The sequence below is a fragment of the Caretta caretta genome, chromosome 19, assembly GCF_965140235.1.
Source record: "Caretta caretta isolate rCarCar2 chromosome 19, rCarCar1.hap1, whole genome shotgun sequence".
Lineage (NCBI taxonomy): Eukaryota > Metazoa > Chordata > Testudines > Cheloniidae > Caretta > Caretta caretta.
In genome coordinates, this window is record NC_134224.1 from 19,871,766 (window position 1) to 19,890,518 (window position 18,753).

General features: G+C 46.0%; 1 protein-coding gene across 4 annotated transcripts in view; it reads right to left on the reverse strand.

Moving 5' to 3' along the window:
* Positions 1-1,338: 1,338 nt before the first annotated feature.
* Positions 1,339-18,753, reverse strand: part of KDM1A (lysine demethylase 1A) — a 180,090-nt gene continuing 162,675 nt past the window's right edge. For all 4 annotated transcript variants that reach the window (XM_048825892.2, XM_048825890.2, XM_048825889.2 and 1 more), the window contains 4 exons: positions 15,013-15,127; positions 9,819-9,946; positions 4,239-4,385; positions 1,339-1,998 (listed from right to left, as the gene is read on the reverse strand). In XM_048825892.2, the coding sequence (XP_048681849.1) occupies positions 1,813-1,998; positions 4,239-4,385; positions 9,819-9,946; positions 15,013-15,127 (576 nt within the window). In that variant the 3' untranslated portion in view covers positions 1,339-1,812. The remainder of the gene's footprint in view (positions 1,999-4,238; positions 4,386-9,818; positions 9,947-15,012; positions 15,128-18,753) is intronic.

Here is an 18,753-nt window from a genome sequence, read left to right on the forward strand (position 1 = left end):
TATCAAACAGCTCTGCAGAGAAACAGTAACTTTTACAAAACGGTCGCATTTATTTAGCAATTTAATTTTTGTTAAAGTTACCCTACTGCAAAAAACACAATCCAGAAATGCAGGTAGAGAAGTAGAGAGAGCAACAGCCAACACCTTCCTGGCTTCTAAAACTCATTATCACTGCCCTGGGAGCATGCTAGCCAAAAATATAATGGTCCTGCTCTGAAGAGTGTACCTTCTCATTTCGCTTGTAATTGTAGAATTCAAGTTTCAGAGGAACAGCCGTGTTAGTCTGTATTCGCAAAAAGAAAAGGAGTACTTGTGGCACCTTAGAGACTAACCAATTTATTTGAGCATGAGCTTTCGTGAGCCACAGCTCACTTCATCTGAAGTGAGCTGTGGCTCACGAAAGCTCATGCTCAAATAAATTGGTTAGTCTCTAAGGTGCCACAAGTACTCCTTTTCTTTTTGTAGAATTCAAGAAACTCAGCATCTGAAAGTGTGCTTAAAAGTTACCAAAAACCCAAACTTAGGTTTGCATGTGACTGATACTCAGGAGACCAAGGTCACCAGGCAGAAGACTGTATAACAGAGATTTCTTGCCTCAGGTTTTATTACTTAAAAATTTCTCTCTCTCGTTTCCTGTGTCCAGGTCTTCACATTAATCAGCCTGACTCACCTGAGCCTGCAGGTGAGATAGGGGTCTAGGAATGAGATCCACAAAAGACAGTGTGCTAGATGGGGAGCTACCAAAGCTAGCCAAAGGAGATGCTGAGGAGAGGAATGTGTCCTAATCTCCACCTCTCAGGGGGTTTGGTCCGGTTTGGGAGGAGGCGGCACCTCTCAATGCTAGCAACTCACAGCTGGGAACCCCTCTCCTGAAGTCTGCCATTCTTGCAAGAAATGCAGGAGGAGGCGGAGCATTCTCTCTTACAACTTTTAGCCCAGTGGTTAGAGAATATATCTGGGATGTGGGAGACCAGAATTCAATTTCTCCCCACATACCCTCAGGAGAGCACTCTAACCATTGAGCTATGGGATATTTTATTGTGGGGCTCCCTCAGTTTCTTCTGTTGAAGCTGTTCCATTTTGTATAAACAAACAGTTACGGGTGGAGTGGGGGGTGAAGGGGGAGAGAATGAATAATGCTGTAGCCTGGTGGTTAGGGCATCCACTTGGCTTCCAGTTCCCTGATTCAAGGGCTATTTATCCCAAGTGAGAGATGACTTTGCAGTGGCTGAAGGGCTATTTTGGAGTGGTTCTGCGATGAGCATTACTCGTAGCTCTGCTTTTACTACGGAGGAGACAACTGCACCAATTTAATTCTCAAATGAAAGAGGAAGAAAGGAACTTGGTGAAAACTTTATTTTTTTCAAAACAAACAAAGAAGTCCACATAAGAGACAAATTCTACACTGTTACCAACAACCACCAGCTACGAGAGTCTGAAACCTTTTGTGCAATTACTGAACTGGGAACACACAAGTAGGTTCTTTAAGAAATCCAGCTAAACATTAGGAGCTTAGATTCCCAATGTATTTGCACTACCACAGGAATTCCTGACCAGTTTGGCAGTAAGAGACTGTATATATAGACACTCGGGCAAACAGACAGGCAGGGATCTGTATACCAGGTGCATGGGCAATAGTCAGATCATATTTCATAAGGCCATTCCAATGGGGTGATGCTATTTAGTGACTTCTGGCACAGTGCTTTCAGTGGCTACTGCTACAGACTATGAAGATATCTTGCTCCCAAAAACAAGTCCACAGCAAATGCATTATGAATCCATCACTCCTCTGTCTGGCAGCTTGTATCTCCCTTACATGCTAGGGGCCTGTGGTGTGGGCACGCCCGGTGTAGCTTGGCGTGGCAGCGTATACATGGCCCCAAGAAACTGGTCTGCAATACGTCCTGCTTCTCTCAGCCCACTCAGCAGAGCACCATGGACAGTTGCTGGGTAATTACGAATTGTATGTTCTCCTGCGAAGAAGAGGCGAGGAATTGGCTGGGAAGAAGAACAGACAGCACATTGTTAAGGGTGCCATGCAGCTGACTTAGCTCAGGTTCTCTCATATAAATGCTAGATTTCTCAGCAGAAGTACTTAAAAATAAACATTTCTCCTATTCACAGAGTTACTTCTGCTGCACAAAGCTGGTTTAGGTATGAACTAGGTAACCTCAGGGATGGTATAATCTTTCCTTCAACAAATGCCACTTGCCCAAAGGAGAATCCTCATGTGCCTCCCAACTATCACAAATTTTCAGCTTTAAAAAGACATCTATTGTGTTGCACGGGAACACTTTACTGCTGGCTGCTGAGGGTGTTGGGCATCGGAGCAAAAAGAAAGACTACCATAGAGTTCGGTTTTGAAGCCAGAAATTGGGCTGGAGAGAGAACACAGAATGTTGTGTATTCAACATTGTGTGTTTGATCATTTCCACACCACCACATCTGATTAAAGGCCTGTCTATATTAACACTTACTGCATATTGAGCTGGGGTATAAATCTACTGCGTTTCAGCATACCAAACACACTAAGCATCCCCACTGATGCTGCTGCTGCGCACTAAAAGTTCACTAGTGCACACTGACATACTGTGGTTTGAATAAAGGCAGAGGGGAAAAACCTGAGACAATTAACCGTTTGTGCATTGCAGTCTGTGGTGCAGACTATCCAGCAACATAGCAGGGGCTAAACTAAGCGATTTAACCAACCATAACAGTATTTAGAGAGACTAAATGAGACCCTGGTCCTGGAGCCTCACCGTGTGGTGTTCAGAAGCCCCCTGCTTTTAGGGATTCCACCATTTCTCAATAGGTTAGCAGAAAACAGGACTTTCACTGTGGCTCCTAAAATATGGACACTTCCCTAATCCCTTCAGCTTTATCCCATCACTCCTCACCGTGAAAACATTTTTAAATGATTCTTCAGAGGCATTTCTTGTAACTTATTACAACTCGTTCCTTCCCCCACTGATGTGGTTACATGTTACAGGGTGGCCCCTTGCTACATCATGGCGAAGGTTGAGCTGAGTTGGTATTTTTGTTGCAAATCTTTGTAATGTACTCAAGCAACTTGGGGGCTGGAAAGACACTTTGTGAATGACACTTATTTCTGTACACGCTTCCTGACAGGCAGATGATGTACTAGAGCGATTTATGCTCATTTCCACACACAACTCTGTTATAACATTATCTACCTCTCAGCTTTTTTCATGGACTAAGATGAGCCAAGTTCTTACTTTTATTTCTTGAACAGGAGGACTGGACTAAGAGCCAAGCACATTCACTGCCATCAGGCATCTGAAACATTTTACCATGAGAAGTAACAGCACAAGAGGAAGTGATTACTGATTGCTCTGATGGAGCCCTTTTCAAAACAGACTTTCCTCTACAGGATCCAGTCAAAAACTTGTTTAAATGGTATGTTCAGAAACATGAACGCTTTATTTTCTAATAAAAGCGGCAAAGAGTCCTGTGGCACCTTATAGACTAACAGACGTATCGGAGCATGAGCTTTCATGGGTAAATACCCACTTTGTCAGATGCATCCAACGAAGTGGGTATTTACCCACGAAAGCTCATGCTCCAGTACGTCTGTTAATCTATAAGATGCCACAGGACTCTTTGTTGCTTTTACAGATCCAGACTAACACGGCTATCCCTCTGAAGCTTATTTTCTAATGAAATTCAGTTACAGTTACCTGGGAGAGTTCTCGAGAGGAATCCGAAGGTTCATTAGTAGAGCTGGTCAAAAAAATTTTGATGGAAGAGTTTTCAGGTGGAGAAAATAGTTTCAAAGTAAAAACTTTTCTATTTTGATGAAAGTTTCAATGGAAAAGTATGAAAACAAATCATTTAATCTTTCTTGTTTCAATAAGGTAAAAAAAATTCTTTCAACCTTTATATTTAATATTGTATATTAGAAAATGTTTATTATTATATATTTTATTATAATGCCTTGACATTACCAAAATGAAATATCTCCATGTTTCCAAATAGATATTTTTTAGAATGTCTGTTCAGAAGAAGTTTCAAAATTTTGACTTTTTCAATTTAGAACAAAAACAAATTACGAAATGTTGGAATTTCCCATAGGAAATTCTGTTTTCTGACCAGCTCTAATCATTAAAGAGTATCTGGAGAATGGATTAATTAGCGAATGCTCCTGTTTCCCAAATGGCTTTTGAAATCCCTATGTTCTCACGCCAGTCATTTCTAATTGCATTTGTAGATTCTCTCACCTGGGGAGCACCTGGAATGGCTGGTCCTGGAGTAATTGGCTGAGCCATCAAGTCATAATCATTTCCAGAAGATCCAGCCGCTACATAAGAATAGGACCCCCGGGCCCAAGGGTCAGCACGCCAACGAGATACCACTGTCTCCTTGGGCTAAGACAAGAAAAGAAGAATGTTGTGTTGTATATGTCACTAGTTTTACACAAGTAAGTCACAGCAAGTAAAATAAGCATGACACCCCTAATCAGGGATAGCTCAGTGGTTTGAGCATTGGCCTGCTAAACCCAGGGTTGTGAGTTCAATCCTTGAGGGGGCCATTTAGGGATCTGGGGCAAAAATTGGGGATTTGAGCAGGGGGTTGGGCTAGGTGACCTTCTGCGGCCCCTTCCGACCCCGAGATTCTGTGACCCCATGGTGTGTTGCCTGTATTTGGTTTCCCTGTATGTCAAGAACTATTTGCCCCACAGGTTTCATGGATCAGGAAGCTCACTTCTGCAGATATTCTACCAGACACATGTAACAGGACATCAGTACAGAATCTCCACAGAACAGAGAAGATTGGAATCAGATGTTTTAAACAATCACAAAGCAGCGACTTAGCACCTGTTGAGAACTGCAATTACCATGCTGTCTGCGCATGGGAACAGAATTTATGCACTTAAAAATGTGCAAAATGGTAGCACTTCCTACAATTGTGAATGAAAGCAAGAACACTTCTGAGACTCATGAAGCATCTTAGGGAATATCTTGCCTGACCAAACTGCTTTTGCCAGTTCTAGATCTGGGATGCCACATTATGACCCTGGCCCATATTTAAATTAGAGGGACATTACAGAAAAGAGTTATCTTTTCCGTAACTGGTGTTCTTCAACATGTGTTGCTCATGTGTCCGTTCTACATTAGGTGTGTGTGCTCGCCATGTGCACCGGTGCCGGAAGTATATGTAGGGGAGCGGCGCCCCCCACCCTCAGTTCCTTCTTGCTGGAAACTCCGACAGTGGGGAAGGAGGGCGGGTTGTGGAATGGACATAAGCAACGTATCTCGAAGGACACCAGATACAGAAAAGGAAACTGTCTTTTCTTCTTTGAGTGCTTGCTCACGTCCATTCCATTGTAGGTGACTCCCAGCAGTTCCCGTGGAGGTGGGTAGGAGTTCACGGCTGCGCAAATTGTAATACAACTCTGCTGAGTGATGGCATAATTAGACATGAACATGTGGACCAAGGACCACGTCGTGGCTCTACAGATGTCCTGGATCGGGATGTGCGCCAGGAAGACCGCTGAAGATGCCTGTGCTCTAGTTGAATGGGCCCTGACAATCGGCAGTGGTGGGACCTTTGTTAGCTTGTAACTGGTCTTTATGCAAGAGGTGATCCAATTGGAAATCCTCTGTGAAGAAACTGAAAGGCCCTTCATCCTATCCGCCATAACGATGAAGAGCTGGGTCAGTTTACAGAAACGCTTCGTACGCTCCAGGTAAAAGGCCAAGGCCCTCCGGAGATCCAGCGCATGCAGACACCTCTCCTCAGCAGTCTTGTGCAGCTTGGGACAGAACACAGGCAGGAACATGTCCTTGCTCACATGGAAGGAAAATACCACCTTCGGTAGGAAGGCTGGGCGGGGCCCCAGCTGGACCATGTCCTTATAAAACACTGTGTAAGGCGGTTCTGAGGTCAAGGCCTTAAATCTCAGACTTGTCTCGCCGATGTCACCGCCACCAGGAAAGTGACCTTCCAGGACAAGTAGGAAAGCGAGCAGGAGCCCAGCGGGTCGAAAGGCGGGCTGATGAGCCTGGAAATGACCAGGTTAAGGTCCCACTGTGGGACAGGGGCCCATACCGGTGGGGAAAGCCTCTTGAGGCCCCTCAGGAACCTGAAGGTCATGTCATGAGAAAAGACCGTCTGACCTTGGATCGGCTGGTGGAACACGGAGATGGCCGCAAGGTGCACTCTAATGGAAGAATGCGCCAGACCCTGGGTCCTGAGGTGCAGTAAATAGTCCAAGATTGACATTTCTTCTTCGCGTTCCTCAGTGCAGTCTCTCTCCGATGCCCAGCAGGAAAACCTTGTCCACTTGGCCAGGTAAGTTAGTCTCATGGATATCTTCCTACTTCCGAGGAGGACCTGCTGGACCTCCTCTGAGCAGGTATGCTCCTCCAGGTTCAACCATGGAGCATCCATGCCAAGAGGTTTAGAGACTCAAGGGTGGGGTGTAGGAGCTGACCATGATCCTGTGACAGCAGGTCCCAACGATAGGGAAGGGGCCAGGGAGGGGCCACCGCCATGTTCATGAGCGTGCTGAATCAGTGCAGGCGAGGCCACGCAGGGGAGATCACAATAAGCTGTGCCTTGCCCCTTTTGATCTTTACTAAGACGCAGCTGACCAGAGGAATCAGAGGGAATGTGTACATCAGATCCTCAGCACACGACAGGAGGAAGGCATCAGAGAGGGAGCCCTTGCTCAGGCCCTGCTGGGAGCAAAACCAATGGCACTTTCTGTTTCGCCTGGTGGCAAACAGATCTCCTTTGGGAATTCCCCACCTCTAGAAGATTACGCAGGCCACCTCCAGGTGGAGCAACCACTTGTGGTGAGAGGAGAAGTCCCTGCTGAGGTGATCTGCTAGGTGATGCCGTGGAGGTGACCAGCTTCCAGATGGATACTGTGGCTGATGCAGAAGTCCCAGAGACGGAGAGCCTCTTGGCAGATAGCCAACAGATGCGCTCCTCCTTGCCTGTTCATGTAGAACACCAAAGTCATATTGTCCATTAGGACTCTCACCGCTTTGCCCAACAGGTGCAGCAGGAAGACCCCGCAAGCTAGCCGGACCGCTCTGAGCTTCTTGACATTTATGTGTAACGTTGTCTCCTCCGAGGTCCACATCCCCTGGGTCTGGAGTTGTCTGAGGCACACCCCCAAACAAGGTCCAAAGCTTCTGACACTAGCTCAACATATGGAGTGGGACTGTCAAACAGGACTCCTTCTAGGACCTTCTTGCGCTCAGTCCACCACCACAGTGAGGTGAGAACCGCTGGAGGAATGGTTACGATCTCTTTCAGGTGGTCCCTGGATTGGGAATGGGCTGACACCAGCCATTGCTGCAGAGCCTGCAAGCGGAGCCTGGCATGGCGGACCACATATGTGAAAACTGCCATGTGGCCTAGCAGGTGCAGGCAAACCCTGGCCATTGTCAGGGGAAATGTGGACACTTCCGCGATGAGGTCCATCAGGGCCTGAAACCTGTCTAACGGAAGGAGCGCTCTCGCCTGGGTCGAGTCAAGCATGGCCCCGATGAATTCTATCCTTTGAGCTGGAACTAACATGGACTTTCTGTGGTTGACCAGCAGTCCCAAGGAATGGCACGTGGCTTGTAATATAGTGACATTACTTTGGACCTGAGCCGTGGAGCTGTCTTAGACCAGCCAGTAATCAAGGTACGGGTAAACCGGGATACTCCGATGCCTGAGGTAGGCCGCAACTACTGCCATGCATTTGATAAACACTCTTGGTGCTGTAGCCAGGCCAAACGGAAGGACCACAAACTGGCAGTGGGCTGAACTAACCATAAAACGGAGAAAGCCAGTGTGTCCTGGGAAGATCGCTATGTGAAAGTATGCATCTTTTAAGTCGAGGGCGGCATATCTGTCTCCCAGATCCAGGGAGGGGATAATGGAGGCCAGGGAGACCATGCAAAACTTTAGCTTCCTTAGGTATCTTTTGAGGTCTCACAGGTCCAGGAAGGGAAGCAGACCACCCTTAGCCTTTGGGATCAGAAAATACCAGGAACAGAAACCCTTGTTTCGGTAAGGAGGTGAGTGATTGTAGAGGGCTCCAATGTGTCTGCCTCTCTAACTCAGAGGCATGACAGTGTCGAGCGGGTGAGTGGTGATGGGACGTCCCCCACGATGGGGATCAGTACTGTTGGGGTGAGGACAGATGGAAAGGTCCCAAGGTGGCCTTACCCCGAGATCTGGGCACTGCCAGGAGCATCAGGATTTCCTGCACAGCCTGGAGTGCTTCAGGTGTCCATGGCACCTGAAGCTGATGAAGGCCCGCCTCTGTGTCCGGGCTTCCAGGCAAGGAACGGGGTGGGTTGCATCGCTTGACATGAGCTGAGGCCCAACTTCCCTATGGGGGAGATGAGCCACTCAGCGCGGGTCTTAGCTCATCCACAGCCCTGTCCTTCCCCTTGCAGGGAATAGGAGACCATCCCCTACCAGGCTTCTTTGATTTCTTGGCTGGGGCTGAGGACAGGGATCAGTGCCGGTGGGGCACCACACACCGATGCCACGGTGCTGGGTGCCGAGTTGGACCTTTGCTCCGGGGCCAGAGTGAGCGCCAACTCCATCAGGAGCGCTTGGAGTCTGATTTCAAGCTCTTTCTTAGTCCTAGGTTTAAAAGACTTGCAGATTCAACACTTATCACTTACGTGCCCTTCACTGAGGCACCTGAGACAGCTACTATGCGGATTGCCTATGGGCATGGGCCATTTGCAGTGACTGCAGGGCTTAAAGTCTGGGGACCGGGGCATGCCCTGTCCCCCAGCTAAGTCCCTGACTGGACTAAGAAAACTAACTATTGCTAAGGGCTAACTAACTCAGTTACTATCTATGAACACTAACTTTACAAGAACTCTACACACCTAATGTGAAATGGACATGAGCAAGCACTCGAAGAAGAATCTGATATTGCAAGGGTGGCCAACCTGTGGCTCCAGAGCAAAATACGGCTCTTCAGAAGTTAATATGCGGCTCCTTGTACAGGTACCGACTCTGGGGCTGGAGCTACAGGCACCAACTTTCCAATGTGGCGGGGGGTGCTCACTGCTCAACCCCTGGCTCTGCCACAGCTCCACCCCTTCCCGCCCCCTTCTTTGCTGTGCCCTCGCTCCTCCCCCCAGAGCCTCCTGCACCCCACAAAACAGCTGATCAGGAGGTGCGGGGAGGGAGGGGGAGGCACTGTCCGGTGGATGGGAGGCGCTGGGAATGGGGGTACGTGACGAGCTGATGGGGGGATAGGGAGGGTGGGGCCCGCTGATGTACTCTTGTGGCTCTCTGGCAATGTACATTGATAAATTCTGGATCCTTCTCAGGCTCAGGTTGGCCACCCCGGGATATTGTGATAAATGTATCAAAGATGTAAACATTGTGCTAGGTCAGTTAGGATCCTCTGTGCTAAATGTATTAACAATTGGTCATTCTTTCACAAAAATTGCTATCCTTGCCCTGATCCTAGTCCAAAGATAGAATTCCTGACTTAATTTATGTACATGTGGCCATTTTAGTTTACACAATTTTAAGACTTGTCAGATTAAGTGTGGCCCTGGAGAATGAACAATTCAAAACCCATCTAAAGTCCTACAATGTCTTTGACATTTTGAAAAATGGTTATGGTCTTGATAGATTCACTCCATAAACAGGTCCTAGAAAAGAACAGCTGGCACTCCCATATACCATGGAGGCATTCAAACACCGATGCAAAGAGTGGCATAAATATCTAGTACAGACAGGTAGATAATACAATCAATTATCTAGGATTCTTATGTTTTCTAGGACTCAGACTGATACACAAAATGGAGTGTGAGTAGTACCTGGGGGACAGCACTGCTGCCAAAGATGCCTTTGAGAATTGCAAGGCAGCGCCCAACGATGACATCATCACTGATGTTTTCCATGATCCCAGCTGCTTCTCCTGCTACTAAGGCCAAGAGAATTGGAGCTAAGGAGGAGGAGGAAAAACAATGCATCAAGGTGCTGGCAGATTCTTTTATATTATGCACAAAGTACTTTAATTTAGAAAAATGTGGAACAGAACCTAAATTTTCAGGACAAACCAAACCCAATAAAATGACAAAATGGCCTTAAGTCACCAAGAGCCAGGCAAGCCACCACAGTGCAAATTCTTCACTTTGAAATACGTGAGATAAGGTTACATTATAATTAATATGGACATTTTGTTAGTTTCTTAGCTGGGACAATCTGAATGATGGGAATGTTAAATATCACTGTTTATAACCTGCTTAGGAAAGATTAAGTTGGTAAAAGAGATGGGGGTGGCCCTCATTAAAGACACCATTGCTTTTTTAAAATGGGGAATCATGGTGTGTATCTAGTGGGGCTCCAGAGGAACTGGTACTGTGCCTGATGGTAGTCAACACTTTTATGAATGATCTGCAAATAAAGACAAAATCATTGATGACACAGACTGGCAGAGTGGTAAACGATGAAGACAGGACTGTCATACAGAGTGATCTGGATTGCTTGGTAAAGGGAAGTTACTTACCCTTTTGTAACAGGAGTTCTTTGAGATGTGTGTTCCCTACCTGTATTCCACTGTGGATACCTGTGTAGTCCATGCACTTGAGACTAGAGAATTCTAGCAAGTAGTGTCTGTTAGTCTGTGCCGCTGCTTGCCTCAGTCAGTGCTGAGGACATAATGAGGGATGCAGACCAATAACTCTCCAGTTCTTCCTCTTACCGTGAATAAGAGAAGATCTGAAGCAGAAGGGAAGGATGGCAGGTAGTGGAATACCGATAGGGACCATACATCTCAAAAAACTCCAGTTACAAAGGGTAAGAAACTTTCCTTTCCTCCTCTTCAAGTGCTGGTCCCTCTGAGTATTCCACTGTAGGTGACTGACAAGCAGTACTCAGAGAAGGGTGCGTGTATATAGGTGGTATGGCCACTTGCAGAACTGCTCTCCCAAGGGATGAGTCAGCAGAGGAAGCTTGGACCAAAATGTGATGTCTCCTGCATGGATGGAACCATAGTGCTGCCTTGCAAACATGAAGCAGAGATACTTCTTGAAGTGATTCTGCTGAGGCTGCCTAAGTTCTCATGGCTCGCTCCCCATGTGGAGCAGGAAGGTGTACTAACTGATACAATAAGATACAGCCAGAGATCCATTTGGAGACCCTCTGGTAGGAAATTGCTTGTCCTTGACCTCATTCCACTTTGGCAAAGAACAGCCTAGGTGACTTTCTGGTCTGTTTTGTTCTCCATTGGTAAAATGCCAAAGTTCATCTCACATTGAGGGAGCAGTCTTTTCTCAATGCTGGAGGTATGGGGCTTTAGAAAGAACATAGGTAAGTGGATAGTCTAGTTTATGTGAAATTCCAAAGCTTCTTTAGGGCTGGGAATTTTGGATGCAGTCATAGTGAGATCTTGTCTTTATGAAATACAGGAGGGTCTGCCATGAGGGCTTCCAGTTCACCTACTCCTCTGACTGAGGTGATGGAAACAAGGAAAGCAACCTCCATAGACAGGTGAAGCATCAAACTTCAGGTAGCTAGGGGTTCAAATACTAACTTAAGGTCCAACTGCGGGGTTGGTCTTATTACTGGTGGGAAAGTTCTAATTCAGCCCCTTTAAGAACCAAGAGATGAACCTGTATTGAGCTAAGGGAAAGACCTGTCATCTTGAGGGTAAGGAGGTAATCCAAAAGAACTGTTTGACAAGTTTTGAAATAAATGTTCTAGGTCTGACACCCAAGCATGAGGTGAAGAGCTTCTAGGCTGAGATGTCTGTCCTCGCCTTCCTCTTGAATCAAGAGGTCCGGAAAGGGATGAATAACGATGGACGGCTGGCCCGACATATGCAGGAGACCTGGGAACCAGAACTGCCTGGGCCATTTGGGCACAAGAATAACTCGTACTCTGTCCTGTTGAATGTTCTGCAGTACTCGTCTTGACAACGCCTTGGCTGGGATGACTTAGTTGGGATTGGTCCTGCTTTGAGCAGGGGGTTGGACTAGATACCTCCTGAGGTCTCTTGCAAGAGCTGTAGCTCACGAAAGCTCATGCTCAAATAAATTGGTTAGTCTCTAAGGTGCCACAAGTACTCCTTTTCTTTTTGCTAATCTTCTATGATTCTACCTGAGAAAGCAGGAGGATAGGAGGAAAGGCATAGTTCAAACTGTCTGTTGAGGGAATAGAGAGCATTACCTCTAAAAAGTAGTCCTGAGCTCCCCTGGAACAGTATATGCTGCATTTCCTGTTTGCGTGCGGAAGGGTTCCCCACTGAGAGAAAATGCGGTTCACCACTGAGCTGTGTAACTTCCACTCTTGGTCAGTGGCAAAGTGCTAGCTGAGGCTGTCTGCCAGCAAATTCTTGGCTCCTGGGAGGTATGGTGCTGATGGGATGAAGTGGTTCTCTATATACCAGTTCCATAAACTGACTGCTTCGATACACAGGGGAATGGATCTCGCTCCTCCCTAGTTTTTAAGGTAGATTACAATTGTCATATTGATTGACATTAGGAGACTGTGATGAAATTGGATTAATGGCATGCTTGACACACTGCTCTGAATTCCAGGAGATTTACATGCATCCTGGTTTCCATGGGCACCCAAGTGTCACCTGCTGTGTGATCATCCATGTGAGTCCCCACCCTACAAAGAGGCATCTGTGATTATGGTCTTCTTGGGTGTGGGAGATAGGAAATGAATGCCCATGCACACTTGTGCATGATCTTCCCACCAGCTCAGAGATACTCTTATCTTGATGGGGATTGTCACTAAAGTATATGTCCCAAGCAAATACAGCATGAATACTGTGTGAAGCCAACCCTGTAGGCAGCGGAGGTAAAGTCTAGCGAATGGCATTACTTAAGTACATGATGTCATGTGACCCAAGAGAAAAAGGCAAATCCAGTCACATGTCCATGGGTTGTGCATAATCTGACCTATCAGTCTGCTTCTGGCTTAGAGTCAGTCTGTAGAGAGATAAGCCTTTGCCCTGAGTGAGTCTAAAGTTGCTCCTATGAAATCTGTAGTCTAGGTTTCAGTCAATAGACTTTTTCATGTTCACGGAGATTCCCAAGGATGGTAGGAGACAGAACAGCAAAAAGATTGATGCTATGACTTCTGAACATGTCATGCCTGTAAGAAGCTTGCCATCTAGATACAGGAAGATGGTGAAACTACCCCATCTGATATGTGCTGGTATTACAGAAAATATTTTTGCGAAGACCCTGGGTGCAGTTGCTAGACTGAACCAAAGTATCCTGTATTGACAGTAGTCAGGACCTATCACAAATCTGAAAATCTTCTGTAGGAAGGGTGACAGCATGCGTCTTTCATATTGAGAACTGTGAACTATGTCTTTTTAGTGCTGGTATTATCGATGCCAAGGTAACCGGGTGGAATTTTATCGTGTCAATAAAGATACAGACTTGGGTACCACTGGTCCTGAGACGGGGGTGTGTGTGTGTGTGTCTCCATTTGAATGGATGAGCTTGGTAGTAAGGAGACTCTTGAATTCATTTAGGCAGATCTACCTCATTGCAGGGAAGATTGTTCCACTGGTACATCTGACTATCCTGATGATGAGAGTCCAATTCCATTGGCAGTAGCATTGGTATCTATGTTGGGAAGCCAGAGCTAGCAGACGGAATCAGAGATGAACTTCCACCTGGTGAAGGGCGGTCCTGACAATAGGAGAGATTGCAGATCCACAAAGATGGAGATATCCTCAGGAGTGGTGTAGAATATTGGCACCTTAGAAGGCTGTAGCTTGTTGCCTCATGCTGCCAGAGTCAGTGTAAAGGGACTCTTGGTAATCAGTGGTTCGTTACATGGTTGACATACTACCGCCCACGAAGGAGCCTCCGACATGTGGTCATAGTCGGTATTGATGGTTCACGGTCTTTGGCTCCCAGTGCTTAGTTGGTAGTAAAGTCAATGATGATGCAGGAAGCAATACTGAAGAAGCTGTGCTCTTACGCGCCTTCTGATCATGGCTACAAGGCTTAGGAGGACCTAAATCCTTGTGTCCTGGGTCCAAGGAGTTATTTAGGGATCCCTTCTCTTAAATATAGGAGGGGATCTATTTTTATGCCTCCGAGCGTCTTTCACTCTTGTGAGAAGGCCCAGTCAAAGGGTCCTTCGCTCTAGGCATTCCCATTCCTGAGCCAGACTGAGATAGGAGGTGCCCTCCTCTGTGTCTCCGGTCCATATACACAGGGGTTCTCCCTGATGTGGATCTGACTGAGGCCTCATGGCGTGTTAGATTAGGTGCTTCCAAAGGTGGAGTTCCTGTACCTGACATGTTCAGCTGGGAAAGGAGCAGCCAATACTGCACTTAGCAGAGATATGAGCTTCTCTGAGATAGCAGAGGCAGACTGGTGGTCATCACTGACAGAAAATGAGTAGGGGTAGAAGAAGCAATTCTTAAAGCCTGGGCATAATCTAAGTCCTGCACTGGGGAGCAAATGCTGATGGGTGGCCAGGATGTATGCAGGAGACTTGGGAACCAGAACTGCTTGGGCCATTTGAGCAGGGTGAGAATGACTCATGTTCTGTCCTGCTGAATCTTCTGCAGTACTTGAGGAAGGGTGGGGATTCTTACTAACTACTATCTGAACTTCAGCAGTAAGGAGGAACTGAAGAAGCATCAGTCTGTTTTACCCCTAATGCCCTTGGCACAGACCACAAGGAGAGCAGGGATGCTGGCACAGACCTACAGACACTACTTGCTAGAATTTTCTGGTCTTGGGCGCATTGAGATTATGAATACCCACTGTGAAATACACACAGGGACCAGCACTCAAAGAACAACCTGAACTCTATTTCCAGCTCTGCCACTGACCTGCTTGACTTTTGGAAAGTCACTACTCCTCTCTGCCTTAGTTTGTCCATCTGTAAAATGGAGGTAGTGATACTTTCTTCTAAAATCTACTGATGAAAAGCACTAAGTTTTATTATGATCATCATCAAATGGCTTTTTCTAGTTCTGTTACTGTGAAAAAGAAAATGACAATAAAACTGAACACCCAATACATTTACCTTTATAGAGATTCCAGAATAGAAAAAGTTCTCCTCTGCTGGCAGTAGTGCTGCCAACATGACCAAACAAATTGACACTTGGATCCCAGAAGACACGGTCAAAACATAATACCACCTAAAAATGAGAGGACTCAAGAGTTAAGAGGACCCAAAACTCAACATAATCATTCTCTGTACAGCTTTTAATGAGGGGAAATCTCAAGCAGCTATTAAAATTCAGTGAATACAAAGTCACTTATCTATATACCGCCTTTCCATACAAAAGCATCCCAAGGTAGTTTGCAACCTGATTAAAAAGCTATGGCACAGAGATCACTTCACCCACTGGGTAACAGTGCATACCACCACACAATAGTTTAGAACAAGATGTGAGGAAGAACTCCCTAACTAAAAATGTAGGGAGAATTTGGTAGTGAAATTCTTTTTATTTAAAAGTGTGAACCCTTGCAGAAAGTGCCACGGGATCTTTAATATCCACAATAGGTTGTAAGCCTCATTTGCATGTTTGTCAATACAATGTCACTGAACTATGCCAGGGCAATGGTTCAGTACTTACTGAATATAAACGCCCAACATTACAACCCAAGTTACCATACCGACTATGGTCTTGCTTATACATTCTTGTAGGCACTCTTAACGGTCTGGGTATCTAGCACATTGAATGTTTCACAGACTATGATTAAATTAGGAAGGTTGCTTGGAACTAGAGAGTCATCTGGATTAGCAGTGCAGGTACACTATAGTATCCGTCTAACTTCCACCTACAGTTACACATATAAACCCGTTCTGTCATAAGACAAACTGCTTGAAAATTCAAAGACAAGCAAGAAGGTAGGATGAGAAGTGTGGATCTGTAGAGGAGATTAAAATCCATGTTAAGAAAAAAGAATGAAATAATTAGCTAGTAAGGAAGGCCTGATCAAATAACTGTGGAGGAAGAAGAGCAGGAAAGGAAAATAGTTAGACAACTTGAGCACACTCAAAAATCTGGTCTCTCACTGATGAGTTTTCAAAAACCATGAAAATACAGGGATATACTAAAGATTGAAGTAAATTAGTAGTTATTAATACTTATCTTACGAAAAGGAAATGTGTGACATTTGCTATCACAGTCCTTGAATTCTTATTTACATTCCCAGTAAAACAGAAAGAATGATTACTTAACTTACAATAACTGCGGTTCAAGATGTGTTGTCTGCAGCTTTCACTTTTGGTGCATGTGTTCCTCATGTGCATCAATACTGGATTCTTTTTGAAAAGCAATCCATCTGTGGCTGCACCTGTCCCTTGGCTGCCCTCTTGTTCCCCACAGCCAACTTCAACCATCACTCAGGTCCTTTGCCAATAAAGAATCCTACAGTAGTAGAACTCCAAATCAGTGGGGAAGGAGAGCAAGCCATGGACTCCGTGTTGATAACACATCTCAAAGAACCACAGTTACTGTAAGATAGGTAAGCATTCTCTCCAAGTGACTGTCCATAGATTCCATTCTCGGTGATTAACAAACAGTTGCCCAGTTGCTTGGAGATGGGCAAGAGGAGTGCTACTTGAAGAGTGATTGCAGGACAGCCCTACCAAAATCAGCATCCAATCTGGAAGCTTGGATGGGGGAACAGCAAGTGGAAAGTCTGTGGACCTAGCTCCGCACGGCTGGTCTACATACATCCCTGCATGCTCTAAGGTATGGAAAATGTTATCCAAACAGATAGCAGAGGCTGCCTGAGCCTTAGTGGAATAAAGTCTAATAAGACCAGAGGAATCTTTTATAGGTAACTTCTGCTCCAATGGTGCCTTATGAGAAGGGTCATAAGGTTGGGAACAAGGTTGGAAAAGGGGGTTGGAACCACCTGAAACCAGATGAGATACCCCTGGCTCATGACCTTGAGGGCCAACCAGTCATCCTAGCCCAGGCATCTTTAAGTGGTTGAAATGGTCAAGTTAGGACTTCAGCGCAGACATCACATTTGTTGCCTGTTGGACATGCCAGACAGTGAAGTAGCTGAGGAAGCAGGAGAGGATTGATTCCAGAAATCTCGGTCTCTTCCTTGGGAGGCTTTGTGTATCTTTGCTGAGGGTAGTATTTGGTGAGGATATTTGCCTATAGAAAGGCTGGTGACTCTGTGACTTCAGCTGCAGTGCTAGAATGTACAGTCCCAGAGACTGAAACACTTTGAGGAGAAGAAAGTGATCAGGAACAGTCAGCACGGGTTCACCGAGGGCAAGTCATGCCTGACTAAACTAACTGCCTTCTATGACGAGATAACTGGCTCTATGGATGAGGGGAAAGCAGTGGACGTGTTATTCCTTGACTTTAGCAAAGCTTTTGATACGGTCTCCCACAGTATTCTTGCCAGCAAGCTAAAGTAGTATGGGCCGGATGAATGGACTATAAGGTGGACAGAAAGCTGGCTAAATCATCGGGCTCAACGGGTAGTGATCAATGGCTCCATGTCTAGTTGGCAGCTGGTATCAAGCAGAGTGCCCCAAGGGTCGGTCCTGGGGCCGGTTTTGTTCAATATTTTCATTAATGATCTGGAGGATGGTGTGGACTGCACCCTCAACAAGTTTGCAGATGACACTAAACTGGGAGGAGTGGCAGATATGCTATAGGGTAGGGATAGGATACAGAGGGACCTAGACAAATTAGAGAATTGGGCCAAAAGAAATCTGATGAGGTTCAACAAGAACAATTGCAGTGTCCTGTACTTAGGACAGAAGAATCCCATGCACCGCTACAGACTAGGGACTGAGTGGCTAGGCAGCAGTTCTGCTGAAAAGGACCTAGGGATTACAGTGGACGAGAAGCTGGATATGAGTCAACAGTGTGCCCTTGTTGCCAAGAAGGCTAACGGCATTTTGGGCTGTATAAGTAGGAGCATTGCCAGCAGATCGAGGGACGTGATCATTCCCCTCTACTTGGCATGGGTGAGGCCATCTGGAGTACTGTGTCCAGTTTTCAGCCCCACACTACAAGAAGGATGTGGAAAAATTGGAAAGAGTCCAGCAGAGGGCAACAAAAATGATTAGGGGGCTGGAGCATATGATTTATGAAGGAACTGGGATTATTTAGTCTGTGGAAGAGAAGAATGAGGGGGGCTTTGATAGCTGCTTTCAACTACCTGAAAGGGGGTTCCAAAGAGGATGGATTTAGACTGTTCTCAGTGTAGCAGATGACATAACAAGGAGTAATGGTTTCAAGTTGCAATGGGGGAGGTTTACGTTGGATATTAGGAAAAACTTTTTCACTAGGAGGGTGGTGAAGTACTGGAATGGATTACCTAGGGAGGTGGTGGAATCACCTTCCTTAGAGATTTTTAAGATCAGGCTTGACAAAGCCCTGGCTGGGATGATTTAGTTGGGGGTTGGTCCTGCTTTGAGCAGGGGGTTGGACTAGATGACCTTCTGAGGTCCCTTCCAACCCTGATATTCTATGATTGCAAGGTCATTTGCAAATCTTTAAGTGTATAGAGCATCTCCTCCATACCACTGTTGAATAGCTCATTGCCCTCAAACTGGAGGTCCCCAATGGGCACCTGAACCTCCTTCAGAATCTCAGATGCCTGTAGCCAGGAGGACCACCTCATAGTAAAGGAAACGGTCATCATTCTCAGTGCTGTGTTAGATGTATCCAGTGCAGCTTCAAGTGATGTTCTGGTCATGAGCTGACCTTAGGATATGAGGGATTTCATCTCCTCCCTGTAATCTTCTGGTAGTTTGCCCACAAAGTTAGAGAGCCCTTTC